General features: G+C 37.4%; 1 protein-coding gene across 7 annotated transcripts in view; it reads right to left on the bottom strand.

The window, feature by feature from the left end:
• Positions 1–18679, bottom strand: part of Ubr3 (ubiquitin protein ligase E3 component n-recognin 3) — a 199132-nt gene that overhangs the window by 104980 nt on the left and 75473 nt on the right. For 5 of the 7 annotated variants that reach the window (XR_010050855.1, XM_063259240.1, XM_063259242.1 and 2 more), the window contains exons 17-23: positions 18394–18479; positions 16782–16923; positions 15472–15568; positions 5933–6074; positions 2037–2141; positions 238–411; positions 21–53 (exon numbers count right to left, since the gene is read on the bottom strand). Coding sequence is in view for 6 of the 7 variants with exons in the window: in XM_063259240.1 (XP_063115310.1) it covers positions 21–53; positions 238–411; positions 2037–2141; positions 5933–6074; positions 15472–15568; positions 16782–16923; positions 18394–18479 (779 nt within the window). In the remaining variant the exon portion in view is untranslated. The remainder of the gene's footprint in view (positions 1–20; positions 54–237; positions 412–2036; positions 2142–5932; positions 6075–15471; positions 15569–16781; positions 16924–18393; positions 18480–18679) is intronic. The other 2 variants (XM_063259243.1, XM_063259244.1) reach the window with 1 other exon arrangement.

Genomic DNA, 18679 nt, shown 5'->3' with positions numbered 1-18679 from the left:
CAAATATCATACACATCTACCTCTCTCTGAAGAACTTTAGGTGGTCGCGAACGCTGGCAGGTTAAAAGAAAAAAACTGGTGAGGCAGAAGTCACTTAAAACATCAAAGGAAACAAAAGACAATTTAAAGTTATCTATAACCACATTCTTTTTTTCTTCTGAATATCACAGATATGATCCAAACAATGTCTCCCAACATTTAAATACAAACTGTTTCCCTTTTTACTTTCACACTTACTTGTAAAGAACCCAAACTATCAGAGCTCGTACTTGCAGGTGGGTCTCTCTTCACTTCAGGAGCAGTCTCCGGAACTCTCACTCTCACATAATTTATAAAGTGTCGCATGTTTGATACTAAGTTACTCCCAGGAAACCAACTGTCATGACAACGTTCTGGTCCATCCACTGATATCTAAAACAAAAATAACCAATATAAAAGCTTGCCACTTCAGTTGTAAGGTACAATAGAGATGTAACAAGCCCAAAAAATCATCTTCTGTCTGTCATACTCCTAATTCCTTTACAGTCTCATCTGCAAATTATAAAGTAAATGAATTTAAATAAAACCAAATTGAATTTTTTTAAAACTACAATGAATAATAAATAATACATGGCCCAATAGTATTATAGCTAGGTCCATTAAATTATCAAACAACTAAAACATATATTTTCAATCTAAAAATATTTAACACTATAGAATACTTTCTTCTTTCCCCATTTCCCAGTCCTGGGGACTGAATCCAGGGCCTTCACTGAGCTATATCCCTAGCCCGTATATTTTTTGAGACAAGGTCTCACTAACTCGCCAAGCTTCCCAGGCTAGGCTCAAACTTGTAATCTTCATGCCTCAGAATATTGCCCATCACACATTGGTAATAATACATAATAAAGTCAAGTCAGTAATAACACAATATAGTCAAATAATGCTAGTTTGGACTAAGTATGGAAGAAAGTTTGAAAAATCAATCATAAGTATGATTTAATCCTAAAGGAATCTTAATGGCATTCTAACACATTCAAGATGGTGTTGTGACTGGTATATCTCACTGCCAAGCTGCTTAAGCTACCATACATGTGTGACTTGAATCACTGGTATAAGCAAGACTGTCCCATCACGTAGCTTGTACCACTATGGGCACAAACAGATCTAATCACTTATATCAGTCTTTTTACTAATAAAATTAATAAAAAGCTGTCCAATGGCACAGTCATGCATGCACCATCAGTGGTTCAAGTCAACAGGAACATGTTAATATCTTAAAAGCAGAAAAACAGAAACAAACAAACAAACAAAAAATACCCTGATACAACTTAGAATACAAAATAGTACCTAGGGTTTTGTTTTGTTTCTGTTTTTCTTTAGCTATTATTATGCTGTGTTGTTTTTGTCTTTCTGGGTAGGAGATGAAAAGAATCTTATATTAGTAAAATTATTTTGTGGTACCAATTACTTTTTTAGAAATAATACTTCTCTTCTAAAGTCCTGAAACACATTAACAACTTGTATTATTCACTACTTTAAACCTTTTATTTATTCCATTACCTCAAAATCTTGAAAGAATGTGCTAGTAAAAAATAAACCCTAATCAAATTATTAGAATTAATGTTTTAACCATAACATTGAAATGCATCAGTCATTTTCCTTAAGTTAATTTTTGTGACATGAACAATAAATTTCAAATTTTAAAATTCAATAAGTAAAATAATCTCATAAGTATCAATGCAAACTCTAAAGGACATATGTCTTTGAAGACCAGTAAGGCCTTTTCTAGTACCAGTAGCTCTTCAGAAGATCCTACATGAGTATGAAGAATTCCTAAGTATACTTTATGTTTACATTAGTCTGCTGACAACTGCCTACAGTCAGATGGAGTAACCACCTATCTAAAAATTTTTTTTTCTTTTTCTTTTTCATTTTTATTGGTACCAGGGATCGAACTCACGACTGCCTGCTTGCAAGGCAGGTGCTTATGCCACTGAGCTAAATCCCCAGCCCCCCACCTATCTAAAAATTTTAACATATAGAAAACGACTTACCTCTTCATCTGATTCATCTTCAGCTGAATTTTCAAGTCCTAATTCAATCAGATACAAGACCATGCAGAGTACATGTTCTGACAGATTTTGATGATCCATCAAAATCTTTAAAAAGGGAAGAGAATGACTCATAATTTTTTCCACATAATACAAAGATCCAAAAACATTTTAATACAGGGGGAAATAATCAAATATAATTGAGCATACTTGATAAAAATCAATATGTAAGTGATGGTACATCTTGGTAAAAGAAGTAAAATCAAATACAAGTTTCTTTTACAGATTACATAGCACTTTAAGCACTATCTAGAAATAGTTTGCAAATTTCCTTTAAGTTAGCAAATCAGATAGCCTACTAACACCATTAACATAAACATATCAGTATTTTTTAAAAAATTCTTGAGACAGCGTCTCATTGTGTTCCCAGGCTGGTCTCAGACTTATGAGCTCACATGATCCTCCCACTTCAGGATTCTTGGGACTAACAGGTGCATACCACCACATCTGTCTTAGTAAGATGATTTAACAAGCCTATCCTACATCCTAATTTGTTGATACTCTATCCTAAAGACAATGCATCAGATAAGTAAGTTTGTCAAATGGGACAATTTATGCAAATGCAAATGTGCTTAACACAACACCTCATAAATAACTAGAAACATGATAAACATTTACAAAATATCAGTGTTCTTCCAATTTGTCTTTAAGATTCTGAGCTTCTGAGTATTGTGTGCACCTGTATAAATGTGCATGTCAAAGTGTAAAGGAGAAGGGAACAGTTAGTAGAAAGCATTCTCTGAGTTAATATAATAAAACTGACCTTATACATAACATCACACAAGCAAACCTTATACATTTTACACAGAATTCCAGGCCTATTTACACCAATCACTCTTACGATGTGATAAGAAAATACCTAAAAGACTGTTAAAAAAAAAAAAGCCTGACAGCTATCTTGTCTTTATTCTGAAAATGCCACCAGATCAAGTGATGGAAGGAGCAAAGGAAGGGCTTCTGCAGGGATAGCAATGTCAGTTATCGGTAAGACAGAGAACAAAGGAGGACAGGCTCCAGTGATGGCGAACCTCTTAGAGCTTTCAGTGATAACAAACAGCCCGGTGGGGCCATAGGTTCACCACCTACGGCTGAGCCCCAAGGAAACTGCCCCAACAGCTGAGGGACTTAGGAAAGGACTTGCCACTGAAGACCTAATATACTGTAACTAAAAGTAAAGATTTTTACTTCCCTGACTTTCTAATGTCTACTTTTACCACTGAGAGGGTCTTTTCATTTATTTTCCTGTGAGGCATAATGGTAAAGAGCACAGGCTCTCAAATTCTCTTAATATAGGATTTTTAACAAATTCTGTCAGTGCCTACTTGACCTGAAAGAACACATCTCAGCCTTACTTTTCTCATCTCTAAATCTGGATAACAGTCCAGAATTGTCATGACAATTACATGTGTTAACATCTGTCATTTGCTTTTAATCCAGTTCCTATCAAGTGATGCTCAATGACAGAAGGTTCATTGATGTCAACAGTGTGACAAACAGAAGCTACAGAAAGAGGGAACTGCAGGCCAGGAGTCAGTAAGGGTGGTCTTTTTCTTCCCACCTCCACCCCAGTGCCAGGAAGTAAACTCACAACCTTGCACTTGCCAGACGGGCACTGTGCCACTGAGCTATATCCCTGGCCCAGGGTCATCTTTCTAAACTATGGCATTACACAGGGAACCAAGCCACAGCCATATACCCAGTTTGTGTTAGTAACAAAAACAAAGATTTCAGATTCCAAAGCCATTGCCTATCATTATCATACCTAATTTTCTCAGTAAATAAAACACTGTTAGTTAAATTCAAATAAATTTTACTGTGATATCACATAGGATGTCATTATTTTAACTGAGTGATTTAAAAGCTTGAGGGGGTATTCACTTTACTAAGTCCTATAAAACTAAAAATGATTTTTCTGGAGAATTCTATTTTAGCATATTCTTTAGTGTTAAACATGGCAGGCAGTGAATGTGGTTTGTGACAAATGATTTCTAGAAAGACTTGCCAATGCAACAGCAGAGAAGTTTTTATTATAATTAAAGTCAGAAAAGCTATTATTAACATATTTGAAAAGTTAAAAATACTAGTCTCGGAACAACTAAGACATCCTTTTTATTTCTGATAAAATACTGTGTTATATTAAGCAGATTTTAAGAGTTAAAAACTTGAAAAAACAAATCATTTGCAGTTAGGCTCCTTAATTTTCATAAACTATTAATTATCACTGATAACAACACTGAACTTTACCATTTGAACTAGTTATCAAATCTCTACAACTCAACTTTCATACTGACAGTAATAGAACTCTCACTCAAAGATTTTTGCTAGAACTAAAGTAACATATACAAGGATATATGAAGCACTGTTTTAAAATCTAGCACTAAGGAAATCTTTAAATAATGTTTGCCACTTTTAAAATAAATACAAATAGTTTTTCAGCAAAAAAAAAAAATCTATACTTTTGTTTCAATCTATATTTTTTAGTGACAAAAAGAGCATTTTAAATCACTTTAATGACTAATACCCTTAGAAAGTAATAATAACTTTTCAAGGCATTGAGACATTGATCTAAAAGTGTAAAGTAACATTTAACTTTTTTAGCAAAATAATCGGTCATAAGTAAGGATGAAAGAAAGAAAAGTACAAAAATCCAAAAGCATTCATCTGTTATGAAGCAAACATTAGAGAAAAAATTAAAATGATTTCTTAATTAAAAATTTTTGTTTGTTTGAAAAAGCGTCTTGCTATGCAGTTTAGGCTGGTCTTGAACTCACTATACAGCTCACACTGGCCTCAAACTCACAATGATCCTGTTGGCCTCAGTCTCCCAGGTGCTAGGATTATAAGCATGCACCACCATGCCTGACTTACTTAACTAAATTTAATGCATACTATCTTAACTAATAAAAATATCTGTACATGGTAATTGCTAATTTGTATAAAAATATGCTTAATTTTCTTTGAAAAATTTTAACTTAATTTTTTGTACTCTAAATTAAAAAATAAATAATAAGTTTTTCTTTATATCTAATTGTATATTTGTTGTATCTGTAGTTACAAATATTTATAGAAATTTTATCTATATAACATGGGTACAGTTACTTTATCTTCCTTCTCTTATCCAGGTAAGATGACAAAAATCCAGGGTAAGTAGAGATTCCACAAAATTATATACTTCATATAACTTTTGAGTCCGCAACTAATATTAGACAAGTAAGTCAGTTCTGTATAGGAAGATCCAAGAAAAAAAAAAAAAAACACAAATTCTAAGTAATAAGAAAGTAAAAGCAATTTTTGAGTTTACAAGATGTAGTGCCTGCCTGGCAAGCACAAGGTTCTGAATTCAGTTCCCAGCACCAAAAATAAAATTGCTGAAGACGTTTACCAAAAACAAGTTTTTGATGCCTCCTCATATGAGCTCACTCAAACCCACTGTGCCACATTCCTAATCAGAGGTCAAAAGGAAAGACAGCCGCCATGCACTAAGGTCACTGGCCCACATAGCTGCCATGTTAGAGGGTTTGGGACTTTTTTAATCCCTCAGTTCATTTAATACAACTCTTATAGTTTTAGAACACTTTACTTCACTGTACTACAGAAGCCATAAATAGACAATTCCATCCAAAGCAGAATACGATAGTTTCTCACAAAGATTGGTGTGTCATTTTTTAACTTTCCACTTGGAATTCATATATATGCAACTAAAACACCCATCTTTATCTTTGCTTTATAAACACACTTTGCATTACCAGTGTATGTAAATATTATTCTTTAGCACTTTAGTTGGAATATTATGAAAATAAACCCTAGTCTAAGTCTTTCTGTTCAAGTTACTACTGTACCTTGTAAAGTAGAGTGAATAGCACAATGTGCAAAGTTTTACAGTGCAAAAGTCTCATGAGACCTTTATAGCTAGGATGAAGTGATGTCCTTTTCTTATAAGGAGGCCAGGGATTTCCAGGGAATTTTCCACTCTGTTTTAAACTGTAAAAATAAAACAAATGAAAATTAGATTACAGACTCAAAATTAAACTGTGATTTAAATAGTAATTTATAGACATCTAGTTCTGTCTTATTTTTCTATGCAGTTGATTGAAAACACTAAACAGATACATATTCTCCACAAAATAAATACAAACATTTCTTTTTTATAGGATAAAAATTAATAGAACTAAGTTATATTAACTACTGTTACTCTCTTATTATTTTGTTATGAAAGTGTTAGTGCTTATAGTCCTAGCTCTTTAGATTGAGACAGGAGGATTTTTTGAGCCTAGGATTCAAGAATGGGCAACATAGTGAGATCTCTAAATCAAAAAACCAGAATCAGCTAACAGAGAAATCTATAACAATGACAAAGACAACAAAAACACAAAATAAACTATTCAGCAAGGACATTTCTCATTCTAACAATAGCACAAAGTAGATGACTTGAAAATTCTTCTACTATAGCTAGAAAAGCTGGATAAAATATAAAATATAATCTTTTGAATATATATTTGAGTTCACCTAAAAAGTAGAGCTTGCGGGGCTGGGCAGCATAAGTGCCTGCCTTGCAAGCAAGCAGTCGTGAGTTCAATCCCTGGTACCGATAAAAAGGAAAAAGACAAAAAAAGTAGAGCTTGCTACTATCAAAAAAAAAAAGACAACACTAAGTTTTAACACTGTGCAAATGGTTTCAAAGTCCATGAACAGGCACAGCACAAGTTGCTGGGCTTGTCAAATAAGGCTCAGAGACAGAAGTGAGACCCCTGCACACACATATCAAGACTGAGACCTTTGAAAGTGTTTTACCTCAATGAGGGAGATAACTCCCAAGCAGAAATAAGAAATCTGTCTGTCTCTTTCGGGATGAAAGAACAGACTCTCCATGTAGACAATATTTACAAATTGGTAAATGAACAACAGCAAACTCAAAACACAAAAAATAAAATCTGGGAGAATTACAAAGAGAAACTGTCTAATCCACAACTGTTATAAAACATGGTAAAACATTTCTGAGGATCCAAGGAAATAAAAATTTTAAACATCAGTATTTCAAAGAATACTCTTAAGAAAGTACAAAGCCCATCCACAGAATGATCGAAAATACTTTCAAATCAAGTACCTGATAAGTCTAGTGCTCAGAATACAAAAAAAGGTTCTAAGATTCAATAATAAAAGCCCAAATTTTAAAAAGCAAAAGAGCTATGCATAGTGGCATATGTCTGTAATCCCACCATTTGGGAGGCAGAGGCAGGAGGATCACTGCAAGTTTGAGGCCAGCCTAGGCTACAAAGTGAGTTCAAAGCCAGCCTGAGCTACAAAGGTGAAACCCTGTCTCAAAAACAGAAAAAAAGAAAACCTGCTTGCCTAAATCATCCTGTATTAAAATTCAACATCTACAAGCTTCACCAGCAAAGTAAGAGTTCTTAATAACAAGCAGGCAAAATTATCAGACATCTGAGGAATAATGTGAACGCTAGAGACCAAACAATAGATATCTTAAAGAGGTACTGTGTAGGTGGGGCAGAGTCTTACAATTTGAAAAAAACTATCACCAGATGTCATAGCACATGCCTATAACCCAGCTACATAGAAGACTGAAACAGGAGGATCATAAGTTCAAAACCGGCCTGAGGAACTCAACAACTTCCTGAGATCCTGTCTCAAAATAAAAAATTTTAGAAGGCTAGAAATGTAACTAAGTGCAAAGATTCTGAGTTCAGTGTCCAAAACTGAGAGAGAGAGAGAGAGAGACAGACAGACAGACAGACAGACAGACAGACAGAGACAGAGAGAGAGAAACAGAGAGAGGGGGAGGAAGAGAGAGGGAAGGGGGAGAGAAGGCAGGGGGAGGGAAAGAGAGAAACGAGAGAAAAAATACTACTGTTAACGTACCAAATAAGTGAACTACACTTATAATTCACAAAATGAATGCCATAAAATTAACTATATCTTTAAAAAAAAAAACCTGCCTCTTATACGATACTATAGTAATATAGATAATATCATTCAAAACAATTCCAATTCCAATGGCTTACAAGGAAATATTTCACTATTCTGTTGCATTTGGTAAAACAAAAAAAACAGCATTTTCAATTTTTGTCTTTTTGTTCACTTTAAACACTAGCCCCTAAATACGGAGCACCTCGATTAATAAAGCAACACAAAATAAAGGTTATATATTTGTTCAAGATAGCAAATACTACATCATTTTGATTGCTCTTTTCAAAAACATTAATGGAATCATACAAATGAAATGTTACATGACAATCAAAAAAGACATTTAAGTGACTCAAAACAACACCTAATTATTGACCAGTTGAAGATAAAAATGGATATAAACTCATATATCATACTTTCAAATACGGGGCAGCAGCCATTAACTTTCAAGATAAGCAAGCAACAAAAATCATATTTTTAAAAATCTACTTTCTATTTAAATGTAAACAGCTACTATATAAAGTCACTTTTGTTTTTTGAGAAAGACCTAGCAACCATAGTTCCAGCATGGCCATTAACAAGCATATTTAATTGCACTCTGGGCCACCATGTCCTCATACACAAAAATATAACAATGAATGAGTAGTTTTCCAGTTGTTGGTTTGTTTCTTTTGTTGTTGCTGTTGTTTGTTTTCTTTTTGAGAGCTGAACAATCCATTAAAGGGTATCTGGGAAGGAGTGCAGGGAAGGAGGAGAAGAAACATCCACTCAGGCTGCCTTCTCCCACTTTTGCCCGGCCCCCTCTTCCAGTGACAGCCAGTGAATGTGTACTACATCCTGAAGGGCTTTCCCAGAATCTTTTAACACCTAACATCACATAAAGAAAATGGCTTGTTTCCACTCAAACTTAAAAGAATTTACTTTTCATGCATCTCACATTTATTGACTGCCTACAAAGTGCCTGCCACCAAGTTATAGATCCTGAGGATGCAATCGTTTTAGTTTATCCAACCATTATTGGCTATTATTCTTCAAAGGGCCTTTCTATTATCTTCCTGAAAATATAAATGGACCTAAGTAAAATCAGTAAACCAACTTTCTGTCCTTTAAAACCAAAAGATGAACAGAATGACCAATAGCCAATAAGTCCTATAGTTTAGGGTAATCTTCCAAAATAATAGAGGTGATTTGTTCTAATAGGAACTAGAATAAACACACAATAAAAAAGACTCACAAAGGATGCAGATGCTATACTTTACATAAACTGAATTTCAAAAAGTTCAAAATTTACATAAAAATAAACACATTTCTTCATAGATATTTACAAAAAATGCTTTGAAGTTTTCAGTTTTTGTTTTGGGTTTTTGTTTTTGCTTTAAGACAGTCTTTCTATGTAGTTGAGATTGGCCTTGAACTCAGGACAATTTCAAAGGTTAACTTACAAGAAAGTAAACAAAAAAATTTTTTTAACTAAATCTGTTATTATTGCTTTTAGAACAAATTTCTTTTAAAACATAGCTTTTCAAACTGCTAAGAAACATATAGCACTTCAAAAATATTTCTAAAACTTTTTAAAAAATTGTACAGATAGCAGCACAGCACTTGCCTAGCAACTGTTAGGTCATGAGTTTGATTCCCAGTACCAAAAATAAATAAATAAATTGTATGGGAACTCAAAAGCCAAGCTGAAGAAATTGAGAGAATTAGGAAAAACAAGGCAAAATAGAAAAGTAGAAAAGAGTACTAAAAGTAGCTTTGGAAATACAGTTATCAGGGGCTGCGGATTTAGCTCAGCGGCATAAGCACCTGCCTTGCCAGCAGGCAGTTGTGAGTTCGATCCCCAGTCCCAATAAAAAATAAAAAAATTAAAAAAAAAATGGAAATACAGTTATCTAATTCTGTGAAGTAGCTATGAATCAAATTATGAGACATATAAATAATTACTAACACAAAATAGATTTACAATTAGGATTCCTCATAAAAAGTATACCTATATCATATAAAACCAGATTTCCCAACATTGGCACAAGTGACATTGAAGCAAGACAACTCTTGGTGGTAGGGGACAGACCTAGCCTTTACTATCAGTAACAACCCTACCAGTCTTTGGGTATTGTCTAGTTCCCCAGGAGACAAAAATCATCCCTAGTTAAGAACCACTGCTCTAAAAAAGAAATAAACTGCTTGGAAGTAAATGAAAAGATTGTTAAGTGAAAAATAAAAGATACAACTTTCTTCCTCTCAGATTACATGGCATAAAATAAGCATCTAAAAAATAAGTACTGTTAATAAAATTTATCCTTTAAAATGGTTTATTTCTGATGACTCCTTAAAAGCTTTGACTATCTCAGCCTAATTCCAGTCTGAATTGTTATCAGTTACTGTTGGGAGCCGCAGCCCCGAGCCCGGTCGCCTCACTTGGCGGACGTGAGGCCTGTAGTAAAGAGTAAAGCCTGAGGTAGATTACCCCTCCCATCGAGCACGTTAGTTTCCTGCTTACCGCGTAAGCAACCCGCTCAACAATATAGTCTGCCTGGCAACTGATGATGTTAGCCAATCAGCTTGCCTTGCTTACTTTAACATGATTGGACACTGTATCCGTATATATACTGGTGCCACCCCTGGGGGGGAAGAAGAAGCCCGGAAGTAGAAGCCCAGAAGGAGCCGCGGGGAGCGGACCAAAGGAGGCTTCGGCTGGGAGCGATCCCAGGGCAGGCTGTACGGAGAAGGAAAATAAAAGAAAAGGTTGTCCACTGCCAGGCTTTGTCGTGTGTCCTTCCTGCCGGCCGGGAGCGGACATCGACATTTGGAGGCCCGCCCGGGGACTGATCACCCCCGAGACGTGACAGCGGACAACGCTCCAGTACAGAGCTGCGAGACAGGTGAGTTGGGGATAAGCCTGGGCTCTGGGTGGCGCGCACCTACAGGGCTTTTAGACTCCCCTCAGGCTCACGCGTAAGTGGCGGATTCCTTGGGCCTCACGCGGTGAGTAACATATTAAAAGATGGGAAACATGCTAGGTAGCAACACTAAGAGCGAGGGTGGTTGTGGAGAAAGCTCTCAAGAGCTTACAAAAGTACGCAGGGTATTTGAGCAGGCCCAGTCGGGGAGCTCCCGAGAGGGGCCCGTCAAGGGGAACAAAGATGCTAAGGAGAAGGACGGGGCTCTAGCCTCGGAGTCGTCTGACTCCGAGGACGAGGGAAAGTTGAATGGCAAGGAGGCCAAAGAGACCAGCTGTCAGGAGCCTAAGTCGCTCGATAAGGAGTCGCAGGGTTCTTTCCCAGTAATTCAGGGTACCACAGAGCCATTTGTTGACTTTGTGGCCCGAATGCAAGATGCTGCCGATAAGATATTTTCTGATCCGGGAGTGGCTCGACCGCTGGTAAGGCAGCTGATTTTTGAGCAATGTACAAAGGAGTGCAAGGCAGCGATAGCTCCTCATAAGAACAAGGACCTCAACGCCTGGATTAGGATATGTAGAGAGATAGGGGGGCCGCTCTCCAACTCGGGAGTGGCTGCTCTCCTGGCCGCGGCTGTACAGCAGAGGGGACCTCGCGGGTTAGAAGGGGAATGTAAGGCTAGAGGGTGTTTTGCCTGCGGGGAGCCAGGACACATTAAACGTCACTGCCCAAACAATGCAGATGCTAGGCCTCGCCCTAGGAATGAAGAACCATATGTTTGTGGGCGATGCAAGAGGGGATCACACAAAGCTGAGGAGTGTAGGTCGGTCTTTGATGCTCAGGGCAACCGTATTTGTGGACGAGATGCTAGAGGGCCAAAAAACGGCCAGAGGGGGCCCCCTTCACAGGCGGGCCCCCGCCCCAGAGACAGGACAGCTCAGGATGGCAGCCTTCAACAAGGGCCACCCCTGGGTCAGCAGGTGTGGACCTCAGTGTCGCCTCCAGACTTATATTAGTGCCTGATATGGGTGTTCAAGTGGTTGAAACCACCTTTAAGGGACCGTTACCCGAAAATTCCGTGGGTCTGGTGATCGGGAGATCCTCCACGGCCCTTCGGGGTCTCATAGTAGTCCCGGGGGTCATAGACTCAGACTACACAGGACACATTAAAATTATGGTTCAATCTCTTGTGGGTACTATGGTAATCAATAAAGGAGACAAGATAGCGCAGCTCTTGCTGCTCCCCAGTCTCCACAAGAGATTCCCCTCAAAGCAGAAAATTAGAGAAAGTCAAGGTTTCGGTTCCTCAGGGGAAGTCTTCGAGGGACTCCATATAATACTTGATAAAAGGCCCATGCTCTCACTTAAGGTCAATGGCAAGAATATAACAGGGCTCCTAGACACAGGAGCTGACCGTTCCATTATCTCTAGAAAGGATTGGCCCTCCAACTGGCCCACCAACACTGCAGATAACACGCTGCAGGGCCTGGGGATGGTGTCAGCTCCTCAGGTTAGTGCTTCAACCCTGTTCTGGTGCGATGAGGAGGGTCATCAGGGCCATTTCCAACCATTTGTGTTGCAGTTGCCAGTGTCTCTATGGGGAAGGGACATCCTCACTCAGATGGATGTCACGCTTACGTCAAACTGCTCCCCCCAGGCTAAGGATATACTCAGGAACCAGGGATATACCCCCGGCAAAGGCTTGGGCAATGCCCTACAGGGTCGGACATCCCCAATACCAGTAGAGAACAAAAAAGGTAGGCAAGGGCTGGGTTTTTCTTAGGGGCCGCTGAAGAAGCTCTCCTACCCACTTCGATCAAAATCACCTAGAGGTCAAATCCCATACAATCCCCAAGGTCAAGAAATCATTGAGAGGGCTCATAAAAGCCTCAAAAAAATTTTACAAAAACAAAAAGGGGGAGTAGGCCAAGGCCTGGCCCCAAAGGCACGATTATCCATGGCACTATTCACACACAATTTTTTAAATTTAAATAATGATAATTGCTCCCCAGCCGTGGAGCACTGCAACCCTTCCCCCAACCATAAAGGGTGGGTGAAGTGGAAAGATGTCCTGACAGGACAATGGATGGGCCCGGATCCAGTGGTCAGCTGGAACCGAGGCGCGGTTTGTGTTTTCCCACAGGAATCGGGACGAGAACCACTGTGGGTACCGGAGAGACTGACACGGGCGACAAAGCCCTCGACTGAAGATCAGACCTGCCCTACCGGAGATCCATCACAGACCAACCAACAAGATGAATAGAAATAGCGGTAGCCCGAAATGGACAAGAAGATCCTCAGGCATATGCATGGCTCGCTCGCCTAGCCTACGACCGAGTCTAGGGGCGGTGAGCTTCCCACACTCCTCCTCTAAAAAATTATGACATAGCTGGGTAGGAGAGTCAATGACGGGTAAGAGCGTACTCCCCCGGTGCGACTCAACCTAAGCCAGGCCCTACCCCATCCTGCACGTAAGCCGCTGGACTGTTAGATGCTGCCCAGGTCTAAATTTCTCTCCGAGGGGATTTCTTTACGGAGAGGAAATGAGTGCAAGCTTGTGTGCATCCAGGTTCCGTCCAGTTTGTGCCTGGCCCTAGAAAAAGGACGAGGGCCTCAGGGCCTTGGCAGACCATGGGACGGCCGACCAGGGTCTAAGCCAAGGACCTACGGTGGGCCTACGCATAGGGCATAAGCCTCTGCACCCAGTCCAGAAAGGGCTACGATGCGCACATTCATAAAAAATAAAAAAGGGGGAGATGTTGGGAGCCGCAGCCCCGAGCCCGGTCGCCTCACTTGGCGGACGTGAGGCCTGTAGTAAAGAGTAAAGCCTGAGGTAGATTACCCCTCCCATCGAGCACGTTAGTTTCCTGCTTACCGCGTAAGCAACCCGCTCAACAATATAGTCTGCCTGGCAACTGATGATGTTAGCCAATCAGCTTGCCTTGCTTACTTTAACATGATTGGACACTGTATCCGTATATATACTGGTGCCACCCCTGGGGGGGAAGAAGAAGCCCGGAAGTAGAAGCCCAGAAGGAGCCGCGGGGAGCGGACCAAAGGAGGCTTCGGCTGGGAGCGATCCCAGGGCAGGCTGTACGGAGAAGAAAAATAAAAGAAAAGGTTGTCCACTGCCAGGCTTTGTCGTGTGTCCTTCCTGCCGGCCGGGAGCGGACATCGACAAGTTACAAAAATGAGACAATATTAAATTCACTGTATATTTCAATCTTTTGTATTCAAAATGACTAACAGCTAGCCACTACCACCACTATCCTGAAAAAAGGAAGAGCAACTTTAGATAAATACTTCCTCCTGCTCAATTTTTAATTTTTCAATGTGAACTATTCAAATTTCTTCATTCAACAAATATATTCTAAATGTCTACTATGTGCCAGTACTAAGATACTGAAGATGGATTTTCTCTCAAGGAGATAAGTTTAATAAAAGCCCACAAACAAAGAAAATATTATGAAAACACAAGAAAAGCATAAAAAGAGGTAACCACAAAAACAGAGGAAAGAGAATCTAAGAAAATCTTCCCAAAGGGTTTTAGAGAAAGAGAGAAATGCTAGACATAATATCTATAATCATACTTCAATGGTTTTCTAGATGAATATTTAATCAAGATCAAAGATGTTTGCATAAATATCTTAAAGCTTGTTCTTACAAATTTTAAACTCTAAAAAGATCACAAATAAACTGGACATGGTAGTGAATGCTGTGCTCCCAGGATTCTAGGAAGCTAATGCAAGAAGACTGCAAGTTCAATCCTAAAAAACTTAGTGAGACCCTGTCTCAAAATTTTAAAGGGGAATGATTTTCAATGTGAAGACCCTGGTGTCAATCCTAAGTATTCCAAAAAGAAAAAGGAAAATTACAAATAAAAGATGTTAATCTTTAGCAATATGGTATTAATTATTATAGTGTAAAAGAGATGGATATAATATATTAAAACAGCCCACAATTTTAAAAAGTATACAATCAAAGTTTTCATTCAAAACTTATTTTATGACATGAACCAATATTTTAAACTTTTTTTGGTACCAAGGATCGAACTCACAGCTTAACGCTTGCCAAGCAGGCACTTACACCACTGAGCTAAATCCCCGGCTTAAACTTCTTTTTATAAGATACATACACAGAGTTCACTTTGTTTTGTCTAGTCTCTTAGCTGCTCACACACCGGTATTTTCATGCTTTTTATAGATACTCATTATCATCTCTGATGTCAGTTTTATTTTCTTAGCTTGTGCCTCCTCTGCTGGCTCAAAAGTAGAACAACACAAAATCAAATTTCAAATTCTACTGATCAAAATAGTCACCAAATTTTTAATTTTGATTTAGAAATCATTTTCTTTACAATTTACAATAAATTTTGGATAAAGATCTTAAGAAGATAAACGTCAACTAAATTGATTTTGAAGACCTTAAAATATTATTTTCTCCTCTAGGATTGACAGTATGCTTTAATGAAAGTATATCATATATGTAATAACTGAAATTGTTCTATACAAATACAGAATATTCCACCATGCCATTAACCAATGGGATGGACTTACAATGCTGTGTATCTGTCCATCGCAGACTGCACATCTCTGCGGTACACTGTTCGAAGAATGACCATGACAGGGTCAAACTCCTGATCCCAGACTTCCGCTATTATCCAAACAAAGTAGAAACAAAAACTTACTTTTTAGGAAGAAAGTCAGTCTTTATCAATGACCTTATTATATTTGTTAAGTACATGCTAATTTCAGTACATGGAATAGTTGAATTTTATTATATTTGCCTTAATAAGCTTGATGTTGTGACTACTTTTCTAAGTCAAAAATCACAATTTCAGCATTATCTATATGCTCAAATTCCGTAAGCACTAATGAGCAAATTTCAATTTACACTCTAAAAAAGACCACAATAAACTGGACACAGTAGTGAATGCTGTACTCCCAGTACTCTATGAAACTAATGCAAGAGGACTGCAAGTTCAATCTTGGAAAACCTAGTAAGACCCTGTCTCAAATTTTTAAAGTTTTATAACACTGGGCCAGGGATTTAGCTCAGCAGCATAAGTGCCTGCCTGGCAAGTATGAGGTTGTGAGTTCAATTCCCAGAACCAAAAAATAAGTTTTATAATAATGCCCATCATAAAAGTTTAGTTCATTGCTCTTGCTCTTGGTAAGGTTCCCACTAGAAAGTAAGAAAGTACATCAACATCTTTAAAAGTATTCAAAGACAAAAACACAAAAAGTGGTGTAAATAATAATGGGTCACTGATTTTTGAGTCTCATAAAACCTTTTACTTATAAAAGATTTGATTGCCTTTTGCTAAAATTAGTAGTTGTCCATTCTGCCTACTGCATAATTATGATTTTATATGTTTATGTGTACAAGCAGTGGTACATAAGATGACTTTTAAGTGTATATGGCTTTTTATCATAATTACATCACATATTTTTAATGTTACTAGAAAATTATAAGTTGCAAATAAAACTCATGACTCCACTAATAATCATGTTTAGGGTGAAATGAAAGTTTTTATTTTAAATTGACTCATTTAATAAAATACCATAATATTAAGTAGGCATAGCAAAAATCTAAAAGGTGACTTGAGGATAACAATTTTACAAACCACTGCCTTATGAGTATTTAAGGTATCTTCTCATTCGCCATAGCAAAATTCTTGACATTTGAAAACAAGATACAAAGTTTAAGCAAATTTCAACTTTCTAGAACAAGAAACTGTTAATTATTTCAAACTCTGCTATGCAAAATAATCATCTGTATAGCATACTTAAAAAGCAATTCCCAGACTTCACCTACAGAGATTCTGACAAGACCACATGAACCACATGTATATACACAAACGTACCTTTGGGAGTATACATGCCTTGTTGCATGGAACCTCCAGGTTCAAAAACAGGAGCCTTAAAATCGGCTACGGCTGATAAAACTGACTCAAAGCTATAACTGCCTGGGATGATGCCACTTTTGGGATTGGGATTCTCTGGAATATAATGTATGTGTCAAGAAAAAGGCTTAATGACTGAAAACCAGTTTTATAGGCTTCCCAAAGTATTCGAGATTTCTAATTGTTTTTACTAAGCTAGAGAATAATTACTTGTAATATACAAAATTGGCCACAAGAGGGCTATTAATAGCTCAATAACTATGAATCATGATTTTAAAAAAATATTTTAAATCATTTTTAAACCAAAAGAATACGCAAAAAAAAAAAAAATCTGTCAAGATTTTTATGAGAAAATTTTTTTCTAAAACCACAAAATTTCCCCAGGATATAAAAATGCAAAGCAGATTTAAGCAAAGAAGGAAAGCAGCACAATACAAAGATATTCTTTTTGTATGTCACATTAAGGTATCTAATTCTTAAATTCAAACCTATGAAGAACATTTTTGCTGCATAGCACAAACTATAATGGAATCACCAAACAACATCAAATTGATTTGGTTTATGAGACTTATATCAAGATAGTCAAATAGGTATTCTAAGGAGTTATTTTACAAAACCCAAATTTCAAACCAATTCTTCCAAACAGAGTCAGTATATACCCAAATATTTTCATAACAAAATTAAATTATAATCTTTAATTTTTAATAACAAAGAAAGTTACCCAATCTGTGTTCAGTCTTACATAAAGAACCACAAGTTTCTGGTTTGCAGTCAATAATCTACCAAACTAAAGAGCTGAGTATGGCAGTACACACCTGTAATGTCAAGAGGCTGGGGCAGAAGGATTACTGCAAGTTTGAGACCAGCATGGGCTACAAAGTGAGCTCAAGGCCAGCCTGAACTACATAGCCAGAACTTGTCTCAGAAAAAAAAAATCTACAAACTTGAAAATTATTTAATATTGAATATTAAAAACCCTTGCAATATTTAAAACCCTGGTAATAACTATAAGTTGAACCTTTAATTGTTAATCAGGATTCTGGCTTATCTACACAGATAAAGTAGACTTAGTTACTTTTTACAAAATTTCCAGCTTCCTTTCACTAATATTCTCCTAGAAGGCTAGTTCCTGGCATGTCCAAAGCCATCAGCCTAAGCCTAAGGAGAAGCTCCTGAAAGGTAGCAATAAGAGGTAAAATATCCATCACTATCCCTGAACACATACTTGAGCAAATAACTGGCATTCTTCTTTTTGCACATTATTTTTCAAGTTGGTGGTGATGGGGCAGGGCCATGGTGAAGCCAGCATGTAATTTCAGCTACTCTGGAGGCTGAAGCAGGAGAATCACAAATTCAAGGGCAGTCTAGATAACTTAAACTTTATCTCTCAAAAGAAAAATAAAAAGGTATAGGGATGTAGCTCAGTTGTAGGGTACCCTTATGCCACAAAAAACTCCCAATACCATAATATCCCTAGTATAATACCACAAAATTAACCTTAAAAACTGATACAATCCATAAAAATCATTTATTTCAGATCCTGCAAGAGAAAATTTAACTTTTAAAAGGATATGAGGTCCAGCAATGAGCTATGTGTCCTGTCATTCATGCACAGCTGGGCTACCATCTCAGCCCTGAGAATCTCATCATCAGACATTCCTAGAATTATTACAAACAGAATAAACCTGAATATATAAAAATATAGAGTAGAACTTACTACACATTTTTATTTGGTTATTCTACCAAATGAGATGCTTCAAATTCAAGACCACAGACTCCAATACCCCACATTTAACTGGTTTACCCTGATATTTGCAGTTCCCTTAAGCAAAGACATTTTTAAAGACTGTTCCACTTGA

Source organism: Cavia porcellus, unplaced genomic scaffold (genome assembly GCF_034190915.1).
Source record: "Cavia porcellus strain 051 isolate PalLab524CR breed Dunkin Hartley unplaced genomic scaffold, mCavPor4.1 scaffold_12, whole genome shotgun sequence".
Classification (NCBI taxonomy): domain Eukaryota; kingdom Metazoa; phylum Chordata; class Mammalia; order Rodentia; family Caviidae; genus Cavia; species Cavia porcellus.
The sequence above is the reverse complement of the archived record's forward strand: the minus strand, read 5'-3'. Positions and strand labels throughout refer to the sequence as shown.